Genomic DNA, 22,583 nt, shown 5'->3' with positions numbered 1-22,583 from the left:
CTCCTATATTAGATGATTTCCAAATGTTGTCCAAAGTTAACTGAAAGAAAGTGATCAGTCAGGCACATGTGTCAAAAGACAATGTCTGCCTGAGCAGGAAAATAGAAATCACACTGAAATTTCCTTTGCCATCTCCCTGGTACTATGCCTATATAAGAAGAGTATCTAGATGGGTTCACTCAGGTAACTGAAGTTGTGACCCAGACTGGCAGTAAAAAGAAAAATGACAAAATCTCCGTAGATATTCACGGGTCCATTTGTATCCTATCTACTTTCAGGAGAGAACAATAAGAGAAACGGACAAGGTTTTGGCTTACTTGTTAAAAAAATATTACTTTCCCTCCCTTGTCCCATCTTGTTTCATTTTTCCCACTCCCTGCCCCCCACGACACCCTGCCCTAATGGGACCAGGGAGGGAGAAAAACCATAAGAGACTCTTCATCTCAGGAAACAAACTGAGGGTTGCTGGGGGATTGGCGGGGAGGGATAAAGTAGCTGTTATAGACACTGGGGAGGGTATATGCTATGGTGAGTGCTGGGAATTGTGTAAGACTGATGATTCACAGACCTGTTCCCCTGAAGCAAATAACATACTATATATTAATAAAAAATATTACTTTCCCATAATATGATATAAAGGAAGGCACATTCCCACCTAGGAATTTTTATATGCCCACACCAGAGATACTGTTCTTTCCATTCTTGGAAAGCAATCTTGGCACAACTATGGTGTGAAAATTATATTCCAGTTGTGAAATTCCAAAGCCAGTTCATTCATGGTTATTTGATTACTAATGTAGGATTTAATAACCAAAAGAGGCAAAAGTCATTTGAAGCCCAAACTGAGCAAATAATCCTTATCATATTTCTGGGAATATGAGATATTTATAATGCCAATAGCAGGAATGAGCAATGTCGAACAGCTGAAAGCTCAAAGTTCATCAATTCACAGGCATTGTGCCAAATGACTACATTCAGTTTTATACTTCAAAAAAATCACTCCTTCCTTTTCCCTTTTCCTCTCCTAGTTCAAAAGATTCATCTAATAATCTTTCAAAATGTTTTAAAATGTAGAATTAAAATATATAGCAGCAAGGGGAAGCTAAGAAAAAATAAAATGAAATCAGAGAGGGAGACAAACCATAAGAGACTCTTAACTCTAGGAAACAAACAGGGTTATTGGAGGGGAAGGGGGTGAGGGGAAGGGATAATTGGGTGATGGGCATTAAGGACACTTGATGGAATGAGCACTGGGTGTTTTATGCAACTGACGAATCACTAAACTGTACCTCTGAAACTAGTAATACACTATGTGTTAATTAATTAACTTTAAAAAAATTAAATAAAAAATGTTTTAAAAGAAGTTTTCAGTGTCAAATAAATACCATTGAAACTAAAATTTGAAAAACCATGCTTGGCAGAGAGAATCATAGGGGAAAGGGAGGGAAAACAGAATGGGAAGAAATCAGAGAGGGAGACTAACCATGAGAAACTCAAAGAAACTGAGGGTTGTTGGAGGGGAAATAGGTGGGCAGATAGGGTGACTGGGTGACAGGCATTAAGGAGGGCACATGAGGTCATGAGCACTTGCTGTTAGATGAAACTGATGAATCACTGACCTCTACCTCTGAAACTAATGACCGAACATATGTTGGCAACTTGAATTTAAATAAATAATTAAAAAAAGACAACCATGCTTGTAGAGTGGACTTTTATAATGTACAATATACTAAACTGTTTCCACTTATAAACTTCACAGTTTTATTTTTGATTTGCAGTCAACATAATCTATATAATCTTATAGACTTTTAAGACTATAGATGTAGAGATTATGCTTGTTTTTATCTATTGTCAGTCCATGCTTTTTACCCACAAATTTCACAAAACGACTGGTACCAATGTTAGTCTTCTACTCCATCTTGTCCTTTTCAATCTTGGACTTTTTTTTATTTGCTCCCAAGTGAGACAGTGTCATTTTATGTACCACAAGAAGCAACTTTTGTATGAATGTGTTCTAAGGGAATCACATTTATTCCAAGTATAGAGCATTTCAACCAAGGAGGGTAGATAAAAGGTCTTTTCTCTTTTTAAAAGACTTGCTCATTCATCATTCTTTGCAATTTAGCGAAGAATACTGCAGATGTTTCTTAAACATAATTTGCTTACAAATTGGAAAGTATCATTTTTTCTCAAATTTCTTCTTCTATCAAACACCTCAAATAAACTATTGGCATAGTAACAAACTTTATTCCCATAGGTCTTAAAATGTGGTAGAAAACTATTTTTTTCTTTTTTACCCTCTTCATCACTAATTCTGACCATTCCTTTTTCTTTCAAAATCAGGAAAAAAGCAAAAAGAAGAGACACAATTTTGAAGAAAAACAGTGAATTTTAGATGAGACCACATAGAGTGTATAATTTGAAATGATGTTTAATACATTAAAATTTGATTTAACTGGATTAAAACTCACCAAAGATAATTTGGACTAATTTTATATCTACATCCATGGCCTCTTAGCTTTCTTTATATAGTTAGCATTAATTTATGTATTCTTACACTTATCCAGTATGTTCCATGGGCATCATAAAGATACAAGAAAAGTGGCTTCGTCAAGTTTATAATAGTCAATAGTTAGGCAAAAGAAGGAATAAAAGAAGAAAATTATCTTTCTAGTTGGATATATTTTTAAAGATTTTATTAATTCAAGAGAGAGAGCAGAGAGAGAGAGAGGGAGCAAGAGCAGGGGGGTAGGGGTACCGAGAGAGGTACAGGAAGATGCAGGTTCCTGACGCAGGGCTTGATCCCAGGACCCCAGGATCATGACCTGAAGGCAGACATTTAACAGACTGAGCCACCCAGGCACAACTTTCTAGTTCTATGTATTAGCTCTTTAATGATATACTCTCATTCTACATTTGCTTCTTTTTTTTTTTTTTGACTAAGCATATTTCTTTTTCTCAATTCCATTTCTAATCCGAAGAAACATAACTATAATACTATGTGTGTGCGCGCGCGTGTGTATGGTGTTTAGTAAGTAATTTCTCAATCTTTGATTGTTTAAAAAATGTGATTAGTGCATAACAAAAATGTCAAATTACCGAAAGTTCCCAAAGCAGCTATTTGACATCATGGTTGGAACTATAGCCAATCAAAGGCAGAAATGCCCAAGATCATTTGCCACAGTTCAGCTTTTCCTTTAAAAACCTCATTTTTTATCTTTATCAGTGTTTAGAAATACTATGATTTGACAATAGTCAGTCAAATGGTTACTTTTATTGAAACTTGGTTTTTGTTCTATGTGATTCCAAATTGGAAAAAAAAGTATTAGAAAGTATTATGCATCAGTAGAAATATTCACTTAATAGTGGTAGTTTTGACTTTTTATCATAAATGGAGATGTGTGAATTGATTAACATTTGGAGTAGCTCACATCCAAGATCATGAAGGCTTGAACGGAATGGCAAACGTTTAGAACTGTACCTTAAGAAATCTGGCAACGCTATGATTTGCCCTTCTCGTTTCTTCAAGTGCATCCTTGTATTTCCAAATCACGTGATCGCATAGGACCATGACAAGATTGTCCAACTCATTCTGATAAGATTCAGGAAATCTTTGAGTCCGAGAAAGCTAAGGAAAAAAAATGGATCATTTCTTTATAATGTGGCATGTCAAATCCTAAGCCTGGAAAAAAAAAGAAACTGAAAGACGGATTTCATTTTGTATAACATCAAACAAAGACAGTGCTTTTGGAAACTTGAAAGTGATAATTAAATGGAAGCCATTTTAATTTCAAGATATTGATTTCCATCATTTCCATTTCATCTTTCCTTCTATTTTGCCCAATGAATTTTTCACTTTTTCATTAAAAAGTAAAATACATATTAATTGCAAACTATTCAAACAGTGTAGAAGTGTCACATGTTCTATGACCTCTCACATCTTAATTCCTCTCCCTTCCCTCTTAAAAAATAATTATAATGGATATTATTCTAGATTTACATTAACACATAGTTCTCTATTTTTTTTTTTAAAGATTTCATTTCTTTGACAGAGAGAGAGAGTGAGAGAGGGAACACAAGCAGGAGGAGTGGGAGAGGGAGAAGCAGGCTTCCCACTGAGCAGGGAGCCCCACGCAGGACTCGATCCCAGGACCCTGAGATCATGACCTGGGCCAAAGGGAAACACTTAACGACTGAGCCACCCAGGCACCTCATAGTTCTCTATTTAATTTAAAATCAATTATTTTGATTTTTTTAAGACTAGGCATGCCCCAACTATAAAAGTTCAATGAATGAGTAACTGAGTGAGTACAGATGTTGGCTTGAAATGTTCTCTAGTAAGTTCCAGGTAGTCTTTTCTGAAAAATTGATTTCAGCTTTATTGAGGTATAACTGACACATAAAACCGTAAGACAGTTAAAGCATACACTGTTTTTTTTTTTTTTTAAAGATTATATTTATTTATTTGAGAGAGAGGGGGAGTTAGCGAGAGCACAAGCAGAGGTGAGGTCAGAGGGAGAGGAGTAGGGGGGAGGGGAGGAGACCGAAAGAGGGAGAGGGAGAAGGAGGCTCTCGAGAAGCAGGGAGACTCGGGGCTTGATCCCGGGACCCTGAGATCATGACCTGAGTTGAAGGCAGATGCTTAACTAACTGAGCCACCCAGGTGTTTGATATACATGTGCACTGTGAAAGATTCCTTCCATCTAGTTAATTAACATATCCATCATCTCACATATTTATCTTTATTTTTGTGCGTGTGGGAACATTTAAGTTTTACTCTTAGCAATTTCAATCATACGACACACTGTTATTAGCTATAATCATCGTGTTTTACATCAGATCCTCAACCCTTCTTCATCTTGTAGCTGCAAGTTTGTACACGGTGATCCTAACCTCACAGTCCCAGCATATGCTGCAGCAGGTGCCAGCGAGAACTCTTAATCAAGAGATGTGTCTCCAGATACAAGCCTGGACCTAAACTCTCTGGGTCCCCAAGGAGCACCCCTCAGGTCCAGGAATCTTCTCCTCCTGTTGGACCTCCTGCACAGGGTGGGGGAATTTCAGGCAGCTAAGTTTTCCCATCTATCTGTAGTTCATGAGTTTACCCAGTCCTTTGGACAAGATAGGCAAAATTGATTCATCTTGACAAGCTGGTTTTAAAATTAGACTTACATTTTCACTATAGATAGAAACACAAAATTTAGAGAGAGACTGAACTACATAATTCTAAGATTCTCTGCACCCAGCCTTCCGTGCTGCTGAATAAAAGCCACGAAGGATGAAGTTATAGCAATCACTTAGAACATACATAAGTTCCACTATGGGAGGCTGCTTTGGTCTACAACTGCCTTTTTCTTTTCTCTTTTCTTTTCTTTTCTTTTCTTTCCTTTCTTTTTCCTTTCCTTTCCTTTTCCTTCTCTTCCCTTTTCTTTTTCTTCTCTTCTCTTCTCCTCTTTTCTTTTCAACTAAATCAAGGCCCTCAGGTGCTTCTGTGCACTGATTTTTTTTTTTTTTTTTTTTTTAAGTCAACTTACCAGGACACTGCTATATAGAGTTTTGGGATATTCTGGTGACACTGCTATATAGAGTTTTGGGATATTCTGGTTATCCTCCATGCATACTTAACACTTAGTGTGAAAATTAAATTAAATTAACAACAAATAAACCCAAGGAATTTAGTCATATGCATCATTTTCATTCTGCTCTGTATACCTTGGGAAATAAGAGTAAACAATTCTTCTACCCGAAAGCAACATTCATTTTTTAAATAATCAAAGCACATTTTTAGATTTCCTCTTTTCCTTTTGTTAATTCTCTAAGATGCATAAAACAGACCAGCACTGACATTGTCTTCACACAGAACACGTGTTGATACCTTGGGCTTTGATGTTCCCTGTTTCACTCTCTTTTTCTTTTCCTCTCAAACTGCCCTTGTGGCCCACTCCCACTCCTAACATAAAGGTGCTCTGACTGGTAAATACACGAGTAGTATTTTTAACTGTTCTCCAGAAGTATATCTCCAAGGCTCAAGGTGGGAGAATTTCTGCTCCAAAGATTGTGGACTTCTGTCTCAAGACAGAGGCAGAAAGGGGGGAAGGGGATGGCATAGTCTAAGCTCAAGCAAAAAAGCCAAAACAGGATGGGAGAATCTGGACTATGGTACGGTGTAGGTCACCAGGAGCAGGCATAGAATGCATGGGCTGACATTCAGGCATTTGGCAGTTTTTCAGGAGCAAGACATTGATGGGAAGCAAAAGGTTAGCCAGTACAATGAACCTTTTGCCACTAGAGAGGAGTGCAAAGAAGGCATCCAATAGTTCCTCGTAAACATAAGCTTGCCTTGGTCAAGGCAGCAGTGGTCATCGGGTGGTGCTATCTGCCTCTCAGGGGACTTAACCAGGCATCTTTTCTGACCTCCTCAAATCTCCCACACTGCATAATGACAAAAACTGTTTTAATGGTGGGGAAAACCATACACTTCCCAATTGAAAAAAAAAAAGAAAGAAAGAAAGAAAGAAAGAAAATGCAGATAGCTTCAGAGGTGTTTATTATGAATGTTTTTTGGTCAAATGATCATATCAGGTCTTTCTTACTGTGATGCAGGGAGATGGTTAGAAATCTGGAAGGTGATGGTCCCTGGAAGAAAACTGGACTGTGGGATTGCTCCTGCAGGGGACAGTGAGAAGGCAACTGGAATCGATGAAGATAAATTGTTAGACACAAAGACGTGGCCCATGATGAATGCCTTTATTTTTAACTGTTCATAAGCATGTCTGTGACCTATTTGAGTAGACATGTACTCGTGGGAATGAAAGGATTTTAGTCCAACCCGTTCTTTTTACAGATGAGAAAACAGGCTCTGAGATATTAAATGTCTTTTTTATCATCCATCTAGTTAGTGGTAGAGCAAGGAATTGTGGTGAAGTTTCCTAACTCCAACACTGCTTAAAAACAGAAAGATAGGGATCATTTTTATCTTCACATTAGATTTTCTCTTCCTTCCAGACAGGAGGTTTTTTATCTCTGGAGGAGGGAGAGTGGACATAGCTGAAAAGCAAATATATGACCTTAGAGATAAGTTAAGGAGCTCCGGAGATGATTAAATGTCCAAACAAGGCAGATCTGTTATGCTTGGGTCAAGCCATGGCTGGAGAGACCTGTGGTGTGGAGGCATGTCTGGGGAAATCTGGGTGGTTGACCTCAGCATGGTGGCTCTGCACATTTCCCTGAGCCCTCAGCACTAGTATAAGTGCCCTACACCTCCCTACTAGGAGATCACATTTCTCCCAGGTGGGAGACCCTGCAAAAACCTTTCCCTGCAAGGCAGTAGGCAAATCCTTCAGGAGATGTCCCTTCTCCCCTGGAGCTCAGGCTAATAACTGGGGTTAAGTCCCAGCTTAACCCAGCTATGAACCTGCTGTGCCTGAGAAAATAAGACAGAGAATATGCCCCAAGAAGATCTAAGAGTTAGCTGACCTGTGCCAAGCAGGAACCATGGGAATTCCTTTGAGATTGAATGTTAAATGTGTTTTGATAAGGGGGCCATAAAGGAGAGTGAGTAAGTTAAAACTCATTGACATGGGGCACTTTATCAGGACTTGGGATGAATTAATCCTGTTCTCATTATTAGGATGGATCTTAGAACCCTAGAGATAGCACATTCTAAGCAAAGGAAAATGAGAATGCTTGAGGTGCCCCTGCAAATGACAGAGGAAGGAATAAAGAGGAAGAGGAAAGTGGATATATAGGAATGCATATATTGACATCAGAAGGCCCACTGGATGGTCAAGTTCTATAGTAAGGTCCAGATGACACACCATCCACACCAAAGCCATGAAGAAGTTGCTGGGACCGACATCCCTCAGAAGATCAGGGGTCTCCCATCTGCAGGTGAGACAGGCAGTCACAGTGCTGTCTCACTAACGGCCATGGAGATGATGTTCACCAAAGTAGCAGGGGCCATGTGATGCTATTTAACCTCTAGGAGCCAGAAGCCTGTGATTATCCTAACAGATGGCAAGGTTGGAGGGCAGCCAAAGGGGCTAGACTCTCATGGAGTTGTAGAGCCAGTTAATAATGTGTGGGTTCCCTCTGGGAAAAACAGACAGCAACCAACAATGACAGTGTTTCATCCCCCAAGAGGGCAGGAATGGACTGTCAGAAGATGAGGATGCTTGCTCCAAAAAATATTCATGATGCCTTTCCCTGTTCCTGGACCCGAGTCAATGTTCTGATCTGGTACACACTGATTGAAGAAGAGAGGGAGTCTCTAAAAGACAACCCCAGCAATACTTCAGTAAGTATATACCACCATGAATCTGTCAGTCCTTCTACAAGGGACCCTACAGCCATTTACTCAGGTGACCACATTAAGGAGAGAGGATTACTCGCATAATTCAAGCACTATTAAACACAAGATCCGAGTTGATACTGATATCTGAAGGCCAAAAGAATCATGACATTTACCCTGTTAGAGTGGGAACTTAGAGGGACCAATAAGAGTCCTGATTATAATTCTGTTAATTGTGGGTCCACTGGTCTCAAAGATCCATCCAACAGTTATTTACCTGGTGCAAAAGTGTATTTATACATTATGCATAATTGACACAATTGGCATTTGAAGTAACCTTACAGTGGATGCTTAACGTGTGGAACTTTCTAGTGGAAAAGGCCTAGTGGAAAGGTCCAAAACTGCCCCTTCCTGACCAAGAGTGAAAATAAAGATGATATCGCTGTTCACCACCATCCCCACCCAAAACAGTATTCTGATTTACTCTCTTGGTGGCAGAGGGGTGGAGTCAGAGGTTCCCCTTGGTCTCACCCACTGTGGGAGTGCAGAGAAGTCTCTGTGGAACTCAGCTGGTCAATCCACTTGAGTCTTTCTTATTCCTCCTTACCCAATCATAACTACAAATAGTCTGGGTAGAGTGTGATTACCAGAGGCCGAGACCACTCTGGACCAATCTGAGGGCTGGGTCTCACCACAGTGTGGTAAGTCATCAAGGCCTTCAGAGGTGCTGGCCAAGGGTGAGGGGTAAAAAATAGACAGAAGAAAAGGGAAATCATGAGATCAGGTAGGGCCTTGAAATATACTGTGGAAGAGCAGGTTCAGGAGCACGTGGCCCAAACAGAGGACTGTGGCAGCCATGGATATGTACAGCTCAGATGTTCCTTCAAGACAAAAACCTACTAGGAAGAACATAAATAGTTGCTAAGCTTTGGGATCCACTCAAGTGCTCATGCCAAGGCCATGCTCTCCCGAGGCTGCTTCAAGTTCATAACTGAGCTTGCAGAGACATCAGACCAGACCATCAGCCCCATGCAGGAGTCTCCCAATGAAAATTCTCTGCTCTCAGATTGCCCACTGGCCTAACCGAAATCTCCCCACTGCAGAGTGATTTTTGGCCAACCCTCCTTCCTTCCTTCCCCATCTTCTCCCACAGGTGTTAGAACTTCCTGCTCCTGGGGCACCTGGGTGGCCCAGTTGGTTAAGCACCTGCCTTTGGCTCAGGTCATGATCCTAGAGTCCCAGGATCTAGTCCCATATGGGGCTCCCTGCTCAGCTGGGGGGGGGTCTGCTTCTCCCTTTGACCTCTCTCCTCTCATTGTATCTCTTAAATAGATAGAATCTTAAAAAAAAAAAAAGAGCTTCTTGCTCCTTTTGTCCTTCCCCCTCATCTTTCTGCACTTCTAATTTTTGTCCTGGCTTCTGAAGGACCTGTACTGACACACACAATCACTTCTCTCACTTAAAAAGCAATTTACATAAATTGCTAAGGTTTACGAAGTAAATAAAAATGGAACTAATGAGAGCGTATTCATCAGCACAATTGTTGGATAATATTGTATTACCTATGATCTTACCTGAATTTTATTTGTGTCAATCAAGTGCTGAGCCATCGATTTTAGGATAATTGCAAAGAAGAACCAGGAGTGCTATTAGAAAACGAAAAGACAGTAAGAAATTTATTATGTTACAGCAAAATAATGATGACTCCGTGCTCTAAAGCATGTCATGTTATAAATATTGATTTTAAAATGTATTTTGGAATGGATGGGCTAGCTGCACACATGACCGTCCAGTCTGCACAAGTGAGTGCTGTCCACAGACCAGTGACTCCCACTTTAAGGTGCTTCTTCCTCCAGCCTGGAGTTAAACTCTGGCATCACGATTTCCCCTCTGAAGGATGGACTTAGGAAAGAGGCCTTTGCAGAACCAGGAATATGCCAGTAAGCCCTTAAGGCGGGAGCCTCCTGGGGATCCTTATAGGTCCAGAAAGGGAGTTAGGGGTTCCAAGTGCGCATTTCTCTTGGCTTCTCTCCCACCTCTTCCTATGGGGAGGTGTGTAGCTAGGGAAAACCAAAACATGTACCTGCATGAAGGTCCCTCTTTCTTGGGTCTAAGGGTCAATCTTACCCAGATACGGAAAGTATATGTTGTCTATGTACAGTTTAAAGAATATGCCTCCCTCCCATTTTCTCTACCACAGATAACAATTTTGAATTCTGTTCAAATGAATGCCAATCATCCCCTTACTTTACTTGGTAATTTTGCAACCAATTTCATACATGGAAGCAGTACTTAATTTTGTCTGCCACTGAACTCCATATAAATGGAATCATCTTGTGCGGATTCTTCTGTGATTGGCTTTTTCATTCAACAGATTCTGTCCTGAAATTCATTTCGGTTGAGCCACGTAGCTGGAAGTATTGTCCCTGCATTACACACATGACCGCAATTTACGCAATCTGCTCTACCATGGACGGGCATTTGAATTCTATCCAATTTCAGTTGAGACAAACTATGCTGCTAAGAACTCCTGAGTACACAGTCCTAACTCCAGAATTCTGTCTGAGGGGAGAGGCAGAGGAGGTCTGAGTTCTAACAAGGCAGCTCTGGCTTAAGGAAGGGGTCACTTGATCTTGGAAATGGAACTCATAATTAACACAAGGCACATTGTTAAAATCCCCTAACCCCATCTTGTCAGAAATGATATTTTTCACCCCAATGTCCCCACATTTGCCTCTTAATGCAGCTAATACTTACCATGCTCCACCTCTTAGCACTCTGGCTTGCCTCTACCGTTTATCTTGAGTCCACCAGGGTTAATGAAATTAAACCTTTCCCTCACTTCGTGTCTGATAAGAGAAACCCTGCTCCCCTCCTGCCCTCCAATATCTGTTGGTCTCGTATATTCCTTTTCATGTGCACCCAGCCCACTGCTTCCTAGCTCCTGACTCCCTCTTGACATACCTTCTGGAATGCATGGTCCAACATCAGCAAAGTCTTCTGAAGGTCCAATTTCTCCCAAATTCCCTTCACCTCATCTTTTAACTGAGGGCTGACTCTCCACAGAGAAGCCTGCTTCTCTGGCAAGCAACCCCCCTGAGCACCCCAAGACCATCCTCACCCCATTAAAGTCTGTTCCCTACACAACCATCAGGTCCGCTCACGTCACACTCCTGCTCAAGACCCTCGAATAGCTCACTTTCACTGAGTGGAAGCCAAAGTCCTTGCAATGGTCCATCAGGCCTTAACTACCCCCCTACCACTGCCCCCCACCTCCCACCCCTGCCTGCTCCAGCCACACTGGCCTCTCGGCCGCCCCTCCGACATTTCAGGCACGCTGCTGCCTTGTGACTTTATACATGTCTCCCCTTTACCTTTACTGTTCTCCAAGCCAGTTCCACATGGCCAACTCACTCTCTTCCTTTGCGCTTTGTGCTTAAAGCTTGCCTTCTCCAGAGCTCTATCCTGACCATTCTATTTAATCTGCAAACCTCATTCTGTACCCCCAGTGCACCCAGCTCCCCTTACTGGCTCAACATTTTCTTTTCCTATAGCACTTCTCAACTTTCTAATACACGATTTAATTAATTTTGTTACTATGTTTGCCCTTTATTGTTTTTATCCTCCAGTAGAATGCAAACTTCCCAAGGGTGAAGGTCTTTATTCTATTCTCTGATGCCCGCCAAATGCTGAGTTTGCTGTCTGTCCCATGGGGGGCACTTGGAACATCTTTGTTGCAGGAACAAAATGAATATACTCATAAGACTAATTTAAACACACTGCTTGGCTTAGAATAATTTGAGTTTAGGGAACTCATGTTGATGTTTATTGATCCCGTCTTCTCTTTCCAGCTACGTACTAATCAATCATCCCTCTGTCAAGTCATGATAGGTAATTAATTTAACTAGGGACTAAGTCCATTCTTCTATAATAATTTAGTCATCTATTAACAAGCTTCTCACCATTTTATGTGCCTACAAATGCATGTGTTTCAACTTTCTGCAGTCAAACCATGGTTGCTTTGTCTGTTTCCTCTCCATTAGTATATTCATTAATACCTCACTAATCCTTTTGTTGATACATTTCCTCTTGCAGTGCCTAAAAGCACCACAAACTTTATTTTTGCTACAGTTAGCACTTCATAGTGTTTCAGATGATTCTTAATAGTTACTCATTCTGTCTGTGGGCCAATGGACTTCACTTGGGACCACTGTATATTTTCTGTTCCTTTGAAACAGATCTCTTTTGCTTAATGTTTTTATGTACTACAGTTTCAATACAGTTTATGACGTGAATCCCAGAAACTATAAGAGAAATGATCTATGGAAATCAATGAGTCTTATTATCTTCCAGGGATGAGAGCATGCGATCTCTTGTGCTAGCTGTTGAAGGATTGTTTCAAATTCTTTACCTTCAAGACATGTTTTACTGTTGTTGAGTCATTTGATTTCAAAAGACCAGTCACATTTTTAGCCAGTTCCTCATGTATTGTTCTCTCCTTGCATGCCGTGGTCTTGAACACAAACTGAAGGAAACCCAGAAAATGAAAAAAGTTAAAGACTTAAAAAAAAAAAGCATCAAAAATTATGTTACATGAATAACTCGTATTTCACAATTATCTGCTCATGCCAGATTTTTGTCATGAAATCAATGAAGGCCCAATGATAAGAGTAGTACACAACCATTCCTATTTAGGGCTTTGCACAGAGAGGGCTCGGCTCACCTAAGCTCTCCTTGAAACTCTTTTTGCAGAAATCAAAGGAAAGAGCCAGAGAGCAATTTAGCAGGTTCAAGGAAACATGGAGGGCTTTGACCCACCTACTCAGGACACATTTCCCCTTCTCCTTCCTTCCACTGGTAACAGGTGGCATGGTAGCATTTCTTCATCCTGAAAGGGTAGAGCACCCACTCAAATAGCCAAGTGGGGAAGCAGGTGCCTTCCAGAGGCCAGTAGGTGAGCTCCCCACACGCCCAGTTTCTTTCACCTCATGCTCAGACACAGCTAACAAAGGGTTCATGAACATTGGCCATCAGTAAGATAACAAATGCTGCTCACTTTTTTTTTTTCTCTTGAAAGACTGGTTTTGGGGTGCATTTCTGAATGTACGTAATGGTTTTAATTTTCAGTATTTCTTCCTAGATTTTAAGGGTATCAGTACCCATTTATGCACATATCTTAAATATAAAATGCTTATCCCTGATTATACTGCTTTACTTATGAGTTGGGTTTGCCTCAAGAAAGGTTATTTCTTCATAATCTTCACCACCCAGACTTCACTATAATCAAGAGTGAAGGAAGGCAAGAAACTCAAAGCAGGAGCCCATTCACATTAGGATTTATAATCGTATCTTTGAACTTTGCAACTCATAGACACCTAAGTTGCTCTGATGGAGCCTGACTTCTCCAAGCTCATTGCAGAGGAGAAAGACAAAGCTAAGAGATAACGAAACTGGCCCAAATCAAGAGTAATATGACTTTTTTCCCCCTCATGAATTGTAACTCATCTGAGGGTAATTTAATTACCAGCTACCTGGTCCCGTGTGGTTATTTAACACCAACAGCATGAAAACTAGCTGTGAGATATTCTTATTTTAAAATTTTGGCTGGAACATGTCAGTGCCATGAATTGCAATAAACCATGGCATTTAATTAGATTGACTTGAGACACACATCTTTGCAAAAGACATGGTGTATGTGTGTATTTTGGATATTGTAAATGGGGTGAGTTAGCAGCATTTAGCACCACTGAACTTGAAATGGTGTTTAGTTTGCTCCTGAATGTATATAAATTCCATTGAATATATCACATCTTTCAAGGACATCAAAGCATGTATTGGTACCAGCCCATCAGTTTTCATTATACACCTAGATATAGGCCTTAATATTCATGTACATGTTAAAAAATACTTTTTTCCACAGGGAATTAAAAAAAAATCAGACTCTTTAGTCAAGGTTTAGTCTGTTTATCATGTACTGCAACAGGAGGTCAATTATAGACTCATAGAGCTAGATGTTCATTAGGTTCATCCCTTCTCACTTCACAGAGGAGAAAAAATAAGGCACAGAGAGACTGATTACTCAAATTAACTATTTAGCCGACTAGAGTCTAATTTCCCACTTTCTAGTTTAATGTTCTTTCTGGAGTAAAATTCCGGTTGATAGTATTTATTAGGGTGTGTCCACTTTAGATATGTGAAAATATTTTTATGAAATACCTTTAGGAATTGTTATAAGCTTCAAAACCCACTTAGGTATACATTTCTGGATTTCACCCACTTCAAAGTAAACCAAATAAGCAATCTCTTATATTGCAAAATCAAATTGTCACATCAAGAGATTTCAAACATCCTGGTTAAAAATGAAGACCATACCAGGATGCATTCCAATACACCTTTTCAAGAGCATCACAGAATGAGCCTGAGGGCTGATTTAAGGTTCTCATAAGGAACTTTCTTTGGCTGTCACAAAAACAGTCATAGCATCGGTGGGTTCTTAACGTAATCTTCAATGATTCCATTGGAACGAGGTAAATACTTGTGTTGAAATGAAGATGGCTTTGTGTAATATGGACTGGGGAATTGTTTTCTTCTTAGATCCTTTGGTGATTGAAATGGAAAACGTGAGTTAAGCATTGAGAGAAAGTTCCATAGATGATTCTGTTGAATGTAAATTCATCAGTACTGGATTAAAGTATGCTACCGTTCTGTCTTAAACAGGGAGAAAAATAAAGAAGCATTTGTAGGTCAACTGTCTTTCAGCAACTGAAATGTACATTGTGTTGGATAAAATCATACTATAGGGAAACTATTGTGAAGGAACTATTTTTGGCATATGGGCTATTTTAAGGAAGGGCACACGCTCATACTTGAGTATTTGGGAAGATACTTAACATTTCAGGCAAGTAGAAATTATGCAGATATAAAACCATAATGTAAAAGTCCTTCAGAGGGATTCACTCCAGAATGAAATTTCATGGGATGTTTTGTTTTGTTTTGTTTTTCACTCATTTCTAGCACAGAAACCCCCACATTCTCCTCTAGTCACTTTTCTAGATGTCTAAATCATAGGAATATATGTTTATTGGTATAGATTAATGGAATAAATTATTTGAGTTAAAAAAGTTCTGTGTCTCAAAAAGGTTTACTCTGTACAGAAAAAAATAGAAATTGAGCTCCTCTATGCAGCATAAAGTAATACAAGACTCTCTCATTTATCTCTGGATGGATTCTTTCTTTTCATTCAAGAAGATGACATTTAGGCAGGAACTCTAATGTGCAAACATCATCACAAGTTCACTGGCATTAGTTCATAGGCCAACTGGAAATGAGAATATGAACATGTCTGAGTGAACACTTGACAAAGGACGCTGGAAGCAGTGCACAGGGATGGAATGGGCTAGTGGATCATGCCCGAGGATAAAGGACTTAACATACCAGAAGCAGGTACAAATATACAGTAACTGGGAAAATGAAATAATGCCTGAGAAAACAATAAAAAGAGCTAAGAAAACATTACCGAAGAAACACAGAGCATTCAACAAACCAACAGGGAAAATATTCCATAATTTTACACAAGAATTGTATTTATTTGTAATGTGAACTTCAAGAGGGCAATACTTCTTTCATTTTCTCTTCTCTTTCTCTGCTCTTTTCTCCCATATAAATATTCATTTGCACAGGTACATGTTATTATACATTTAAATAATATGTCTTGACCATCAATGCAAAGAGATGGAATTCTAAGTAGCTAATGGGAATGCTTGATATTATTGTGGTGGGCCCCATCCAGTTAAAGGGAGAAAGGTCCCACCTACTGCAGACAGGAAACGAGACAATCACACAGCACAAGGGGATACACCCAGGGTCCAAGTGGCAACTTTGTACCTTAATGTACGACTGGACGGAGTGGTCCAGCTGCTCCTCATGGCATTTGGCCACAATGTCAGTCAGAACCCTGGAAAAACAAAACTGTTTAGTGGTCTTTCTGGGAAAGGTGAGAAAATACAACTTGGTTGGGCACTGGAGTGCTTCATAAACTGGGAATTTAATAGGTACTGAATGAATGCAGAAACCAATTTCAGACTTCCCCTTCAGATGCCCCAATATCTACATTACCCATTAACCATCTCCAGCCTTGAAATCTCTCAACACTAAGATACGAGGAGTATCTATGCCAGCAATATTGCACGGGGGAGACTCTTACGGCTGCTATGTTGGTTGACACTGTCTTCTTGAGAAAGGATCATCTTTGGTATCTCATTAAAACTTAAAACTTTTAATCTCTAATTATCATAGTCCTTTTAAAGAGGACTTCCCTTCCAAAAAGGCAACAGTACCTATACTTTTGTAAAAAGCCATTAGGTTGAGATTCAGGGTTTTGTTTTTTATTTCCCATCTTAGCTGGTGAAGTGTTTCTAGCAGCAGTGGTGGTACTATTTTCATGTTAATACATCCAGCTGCTCCATGGCTGTAGCATTTTGGAATGTCTGGGAATTTCAGCACATCTCTGTTAAAACATTTAGGAGTCTTATTCAGGAAGACCAGTGTATTCACGCTGAAAAGAGCCTCATTTGAAGGCACTGCTAGGGACTTTTAATCTGGGTCTAGAACTGGCTGTGGTGGGATTGTTAGACATACTTTAATTTTCCAGAGCTTCAGAGTGCTACTTTAAAAACAAGACTAAAGACCTTCATTCTGAAAGAGATTAATAATATGCTTACAGGTTTGTGAAAGTTCTGGACACATTTCAATGTTGAGAGTAATTTTTTTTTCCAGAGTTCTGTGACTGCTTTTTTTTTTTAATGAAATTTTTAAAAAATGAACATTAGACATATATGATGCTTTTAACTAATTTAAAATAGTATCTCTATGGAGAGGAAATTAAGTTCATCAAAGTTACTAGACAGATTAGTAATGTTGGAAGAATGTAGTATAGACAAATTTAAAGATTACAATTAAAAATTTTTAAAAATCTAATGTGAATGTGAAATGGTACAACCACTCTGGGAAACAATTCAGTATTTTCTTAAAAAAAATGCATATGCAACTATCATAACCCAGCAATGGCACTAAGTATTTACTTCAAAGAAATAAAAACTTATGTACACCTAAAATCTACCCCAAACTGAAAAAAAAAAAAAACCCAGATGTCCTTCCTATCTATGTGTCTGTCTGTCTGTCTGTCTGTCTAAGTATCTATCTATCTATCATCTATGTCTGTCTGCCTATGTATCTATCTAAAATTTTAACAGATTAATAGTTACCAGGGCTAAGGGGTGTGGGCTGGGGACATGAGGGAAGTAATTTTGTATAAAGGGCAACATGAGAGATCCCTGTGGTGATGGAAATGTTCCATGTTCTGTTTCTATCAATGTCAATATCTTTGTAGTACCACCACGTTCCAGTTTGGCAAGATGGTACCCTCAGTAAACTGGCTAAAGGTATCTCTCTGCATCATTTCTCATGATAGCATGCAAATCTATAATGATCTCAAAATAAAATCTTAATTAAAAAACAAAAGAGAAAGTTTAAAAAAGAGGTCCAAATCTTTATCCAAATGATAACAGATTTGAAGTCAAGAACTCAAGAGTGAAAACATACTTAAAATCTGAGACATATGTTCAAGTGAAATGCAAGCATGCACAAGTGGGTGGCCATTTCCTTATCATCACAGTTTTGTGCACTCACAGACAGTAAGATCTCACTCATCTCCTAAGATCGTGGGAGAGATACCTGGTCACCGTTGTACTTATTTCATCTTCTTCATTCTGTACCAGCACCTTGAAGAGCTGATTCAAGATTATAGGCAGAAAACTCATGATTGCGTGAATCTTTTCCACATTCAGTAAGTTCTGTGGTAAGTTAGTGGGAGAGAAAGGGCACTGATTAAATTTAAAGCACATTCTGCTGATGTGCTTCAGAACTCAAATACGAATCCTCTAGCTCACCTCTCTCTGGCTTTATTCTCCATTGCACTTAACAAGCCACGTGGCATTGGGAAATAGTTGTGAGGAACTGATATGCAATTATCTAATTTAAAATCAATTGATTCTGATTTTCAATCATTTTAATTTGGGGAAAAAAACCCTGAGGTTTGCTTGTTTTGTAAACAACAGGCAGAAACAGTTTAGGAATTGAGAAATAACCATGCACTCTCTGAATTGATAAGGCATTTAAAAATTGTCTCTTAGTTTGTTACTCATTGGAAACTGTCAAGGTCTCTTTTGCCTGTTTCTGCCCTGGAAACACGGAAACTATTTGCGTGTCATGTTACCTTACAAGAGCGGATGAAATTTGAGGTAGGTGACTGAGACATATCTTTCTCTCTTTTTTGGCACTGTCGGAAAAATGCGTTCACACGGGGATCCTGAAACAGCAAATAAAATGTTTATCTGATGACACATAAGCTGTATAGCAATTATGCTGATGGAGGGCAAGTATTTCTGGAGGACAGATGCCTCGATAAGCAGGTGCTTTATCAAAGAGTCGAGTGTGTGCTTTTCTTCTTAGTCACATGACAGTGGCTTGGGAAGCACTTCTCTTGGCTCTCCCACTCCCATTTTTTAATTGTCTGGGTTTTTTTTTCCTACAGACTTTGATGTATTTTTCTTATATATTTCTTAACACACATGAGAAGGTGTACTCTTAATTTGCACAGGGATATTTTCAGACTTAGAATGCCTGAGCTAGTAAAAAATTAGGAAGTTCACTCTAACCTGATGAGATAAAACTGATTGGTACCCTTTGTTATGGGATGAATTGTGTTCTCTCGTATTCCACATGTTCAAGTCCTAACTCCAAGGACCTCAGAATGTAACCATATTTAGAGATAAGGTCTTTAAGGACATAGCTATATTAAAATGAGGCAGTTAGTGTGGACCTAGTCCAAAATGACTGATGTTTCCATAAAAGAGGAAATTTACGGGCACCTGGGTGGCTCCACTGGCTAAGTGTTTGACATTTGATTTCAGCTAAGATCTTGATCTCAGAGCCATGAGTTCAAGACCAACCTACTTACAAAAAAAATTAAGGAGGAAATTTGGACACAGGGATAGACAGCAGACATGTACTGGCATAGAAAAAGACCTTGAAAGGACCCAGCAAGAAGATAGCCACTTACACACCAAGAAGAGAGGCCTCAGAAGAAACCAACCCCACCAACACCTTGATATTGGTCTTCTGGACTCCAGACTGATGAGAACATAAATTTCTGTTGTTTAAGCTGTCCAGGTTGTGGTATTTATTACAAAAGCCTGAGTAAACTAATTTTCCCTTTAATGCTATTTCCTGAAGAGGGTGGCACCTTAGAAATTCTCTAAGTTCTGAGCTAAGGGTCAGAATTATATAGTCGGAAAGTGAGACAAAGAGTTTTAGTGAAGATATGCACTCTGGGTATTTCTCTGGAACGTGCTGATTCTGGAAGGATATCTGTGATTTGGGTTTCTCTCAGTTCTGAGGTGTGTGTTTGTGTTATATTTTCAGTTTCATTTCACTTATTCATCTATTTGACAATTATTCATTGGAAGCTGACTATGTGCCAGGCCCTTGGCAGGCGTGGAGGACAGCGTGGAGGGCCAGGAAAACCCAGCTCCTTCCTCTGTGGTCCTTCCATGATGCTAAGGAGACAGGTACCATACCGCCATGTCGACACACATAGGTAAGTGCTTCCCAGGAAAGCAGGGGCCATGTGGGTACACAACAAGGTGACACAGCATGTCTGAGGGGTCAGCAAATAGGAGAGGCTTCTTTGAGAAAGTGACATTTGAGCTAATGCCTGACGGACCAGTGGGAGCTGACCAGGCCAATGCAGGGAGGGGAGGAAGAGAGAGAGATTGCCTTCCTGGCAAAGAGGGCTGAGTTTTGAAAGGGGAAGCTAAGCAGATGGAGGGCATGGCACTAGAGATGGCCTGGGCATTTGGTCACTGAGGTGAATCCTGGGATTGATGAAGGACGAATGTGTCCCACCAGGGCAAAGAGCACGTGGGTGGTGGCAGCGGAGGCAGAGAAAGATGTCAGAGAAACACCTGGCCCATTGGGAAGAAGCAGCTGGATGTGTGAGGAAGAAAGACTGATATTCTGAGGTATACAAAGGCAGGATTGGGTGGGGAAGGGCCATTCTGTGGGACTTGAGGAGTTTGGGTAGAGGACTGGGGAAGAGGGCTAAATCTGGCTTGAGGACCCAGAGATTATGGAGAGAAATTCTGAACCAATATGTGTGTAATACCTGGAAGATGTCTTTTCTCTCAGCAAGTGAGTATTAGCAACACACTGAATTTAAGAGAGGAGAAATACAGTGTGTGTAGCTAATGATTTGCTTTATACTTTATAATTTGTATCATGAAAGTCCTCGCACTGACGTAAAATCAGCTGTCTTGCAGTGGAAGATGTGCATCTGTGGTAATATAGCAACAGCAATAGCAACATCTATCTGTAGAGCATTTTTCAGTTCCTGAGATGTTTTCCCATGCAATTTCTCATTTTGATCCTTCCCACAACGTCAGGCAGATAGTACTGTCACCATTTTCCTGCTGACAAAATAAGGACGGCAGGGGTGAGGGAAATTGTGCAGGATCACTGTGGAAGAATGTGGCTGAGGAGGCTCTCCAGGGCAGTTCTGCTGACCTCGTGGCCTGTCCATCAGGAGCACCAGGTAGGCCCTGGAATCAGACTTAAGTTTTTGTCTTGTTTTGTTTTTAGATTTTATTTATTTATTTGATAGAGAGAGAGAGTGAGAAAGAGCACAAGCACACAAGCAGGAAGAGTGGCAGAGGGAGAGGGGAAAGGAACCCGATGTGGGACTCGATCCCAGGCCCCTGGTATCATGACCTGACCCCAAGGTAGACGCTTAACATACTGAGCAACCCAGGCATCCCTCAGGGTTAGTTTTAAGGTAAAGATAAAACATCTTTCATTTCGACCTTTCCCATTTTTAATACTTGGGTGTTGTCAGTGAAGCAAACTGTATTTCCAGGAGGGTATCATCCTGAGACAGATGCGTCTGGTGTTCTAGGCCTGAAAAGCTGGGATGTTCTAGCTCTCCTCAGAGAGGCATGAAGTTATGCTGCAGACATTCTTCCTTCGCAATTCTCAGTCACCTGCCCCTCTGACAACCTGGGAAATGGTGAGTCCCCTCGTCTAAATACAAGAGCCCCCTGATGATTCTCCGTGTTAGAGCAAATGCTGAGATTTCAGGACAACACACTGACCTGAGTGTTCACTGTGGATACCACAAATGTAGATACTTTGAAGAGTGGTTTGCCACCGTCAACCCACTTAATGTCACTCCCACTGTGCTGTAAAAAAGAGTATGTTACTGTCACTGTGGCAACTGAAGAAAAGAAAATAAACAGGTTATTTAGCTTATGTTAATTTGCCATCCAGATCTACTCACCTTGCATGGCTCTAGAGAGGCAAAACAGAAGAAACAATTACATTGGGCAATATTGGGGAGGGAGGCCAATGTGATATCAGGGGGCCATTCTAATGGAACATTTCCACTGGCCAAAAATGAAACAAGACCTTTGAAATATTGTAGGTACTCAACTCATAACGATAGTGGCTGCTTATACTACAGTCTTTGGGTTCATTTAAATAGCAGACAGAAGGTAACCTCATGCCATTTAGCTCATGTATTTTTTTTTCTCTTAAATTATACATCATTCAATACCTTTCCACTTGCAGAATCTTGAAAGCTTAAATAATTAGGAGGCAGGCTTGTTGCTATTGGGATATTGTATTCTTGAGAAGCTATCTGATCATGTTTCATCAGGGGAAGCCAAGCATATCCAACTGTGCAAAGGAAGAACAAAGAGAAAACTTCTGAGTACAAACCTCCATGGTGAGGGGTAAAAGCAACATTATTTGTCACTTATGAATAGAAAACCTCATTAAAAAATTTAATAAATGGGAGCTTTACAATACTCTCCAGTTCAAGTCACACAGATGACATGTAATGCTGTCTCAGATCGCATCCTGTCAGTACCTGAAGTTTCCAGCGTCTCCTTTTTCTTGGCATTAGCCTTGGCATTTATGTCACAAGTGACGTGATAAAAAGAAAACAAAATATGGTGCTTCTCATGGAGCTGGGTCGGGAGCTCAATTTTCACCTGGAAGGAGAGAGATAATAGCCAGACTAGGATGAAACTCTTTTGCCCTGGGTCAGGGTAAGACAAACCATAGACACTTTGGTCTTCTAAAAATTCTTTCCCTGAAACTGAGGACCACATTTCTTGGTGTTAGAAGGACTGATTTCACACTCAGTGAATATTTGTCCTGCTAGCAGTCATGTGTTAAG

At 40.1% G+C, this 22,583-nt stretch overlaps 1 protein-coding gene across 21 annotated transcripts in view; it reads right to left on the bottom strand.

The window, feature by feature from the left end:
• The window catches only part of DOCK10 (dedicator of cytokinesis 10), a 261,474-nt gene that overhangs the window by 48,031 nt on the left and 190,860 nt on the right, over window positions 1–22,583 (bottom strand). For all 21 annotated transcript variants that reach the window (XM_082690399.1, XM_082690383.1, XM_082690395.1 and 18 more), the window contains exons 20-28: window positions 22,272–22,395; window positions 21,957–22,078; window positions 21,496–21,582; window positions 18,564–18,656; window positions 18,023–18,141; window positions 16,175–16,244; window positions 12,702–12,815; window positions 9,865–9,936; window positions 3,482–3,628 (exon numbers count right to left, since the gene is read on the bottom strand). In XM_082690399.1, coding sequence (XP_082546525.1) covers window positions 3,482–3,628; window positions 9,865–9,936; window positions 12,702–12,815; window positions 16,175–16,244; window positions 18,023–18,141; window positions 18,564–18,656; window positions 21,496–21,582; window positions 21,957–22,078; window positions 22,272–22,395 — 948 coding nt within the window. The remainder of the gene's footprint in view (window positions 1–3,481; window positions 3,629–9,864; window positions 9,937–12,701; window positions 12,816–16,174; window positions 16,245–18,022; window positions 18,142–18,563; window positions 18,657–21,495; window positions 21,583–21,956; window positions 22,079–22,271; window positions 22,396–22,583) is intronic.

Source organism: Mustela nivalis, assembly GCF_964662115.1.
Source record: "Mustela nivalis genome assembly, chromosome: 11".
In the NCBI taxonomy this organism is placed as follows: Eukaryota; Metazoa; Chordata; class Mammalia; order Carnivora; family Mustelidae; genus Mustela; species Mustela nivalis.
Note: the sequence above shows the minus strand (reverse complement) of the source record. Positions and strands in the feature narration are given on the sequence as shown.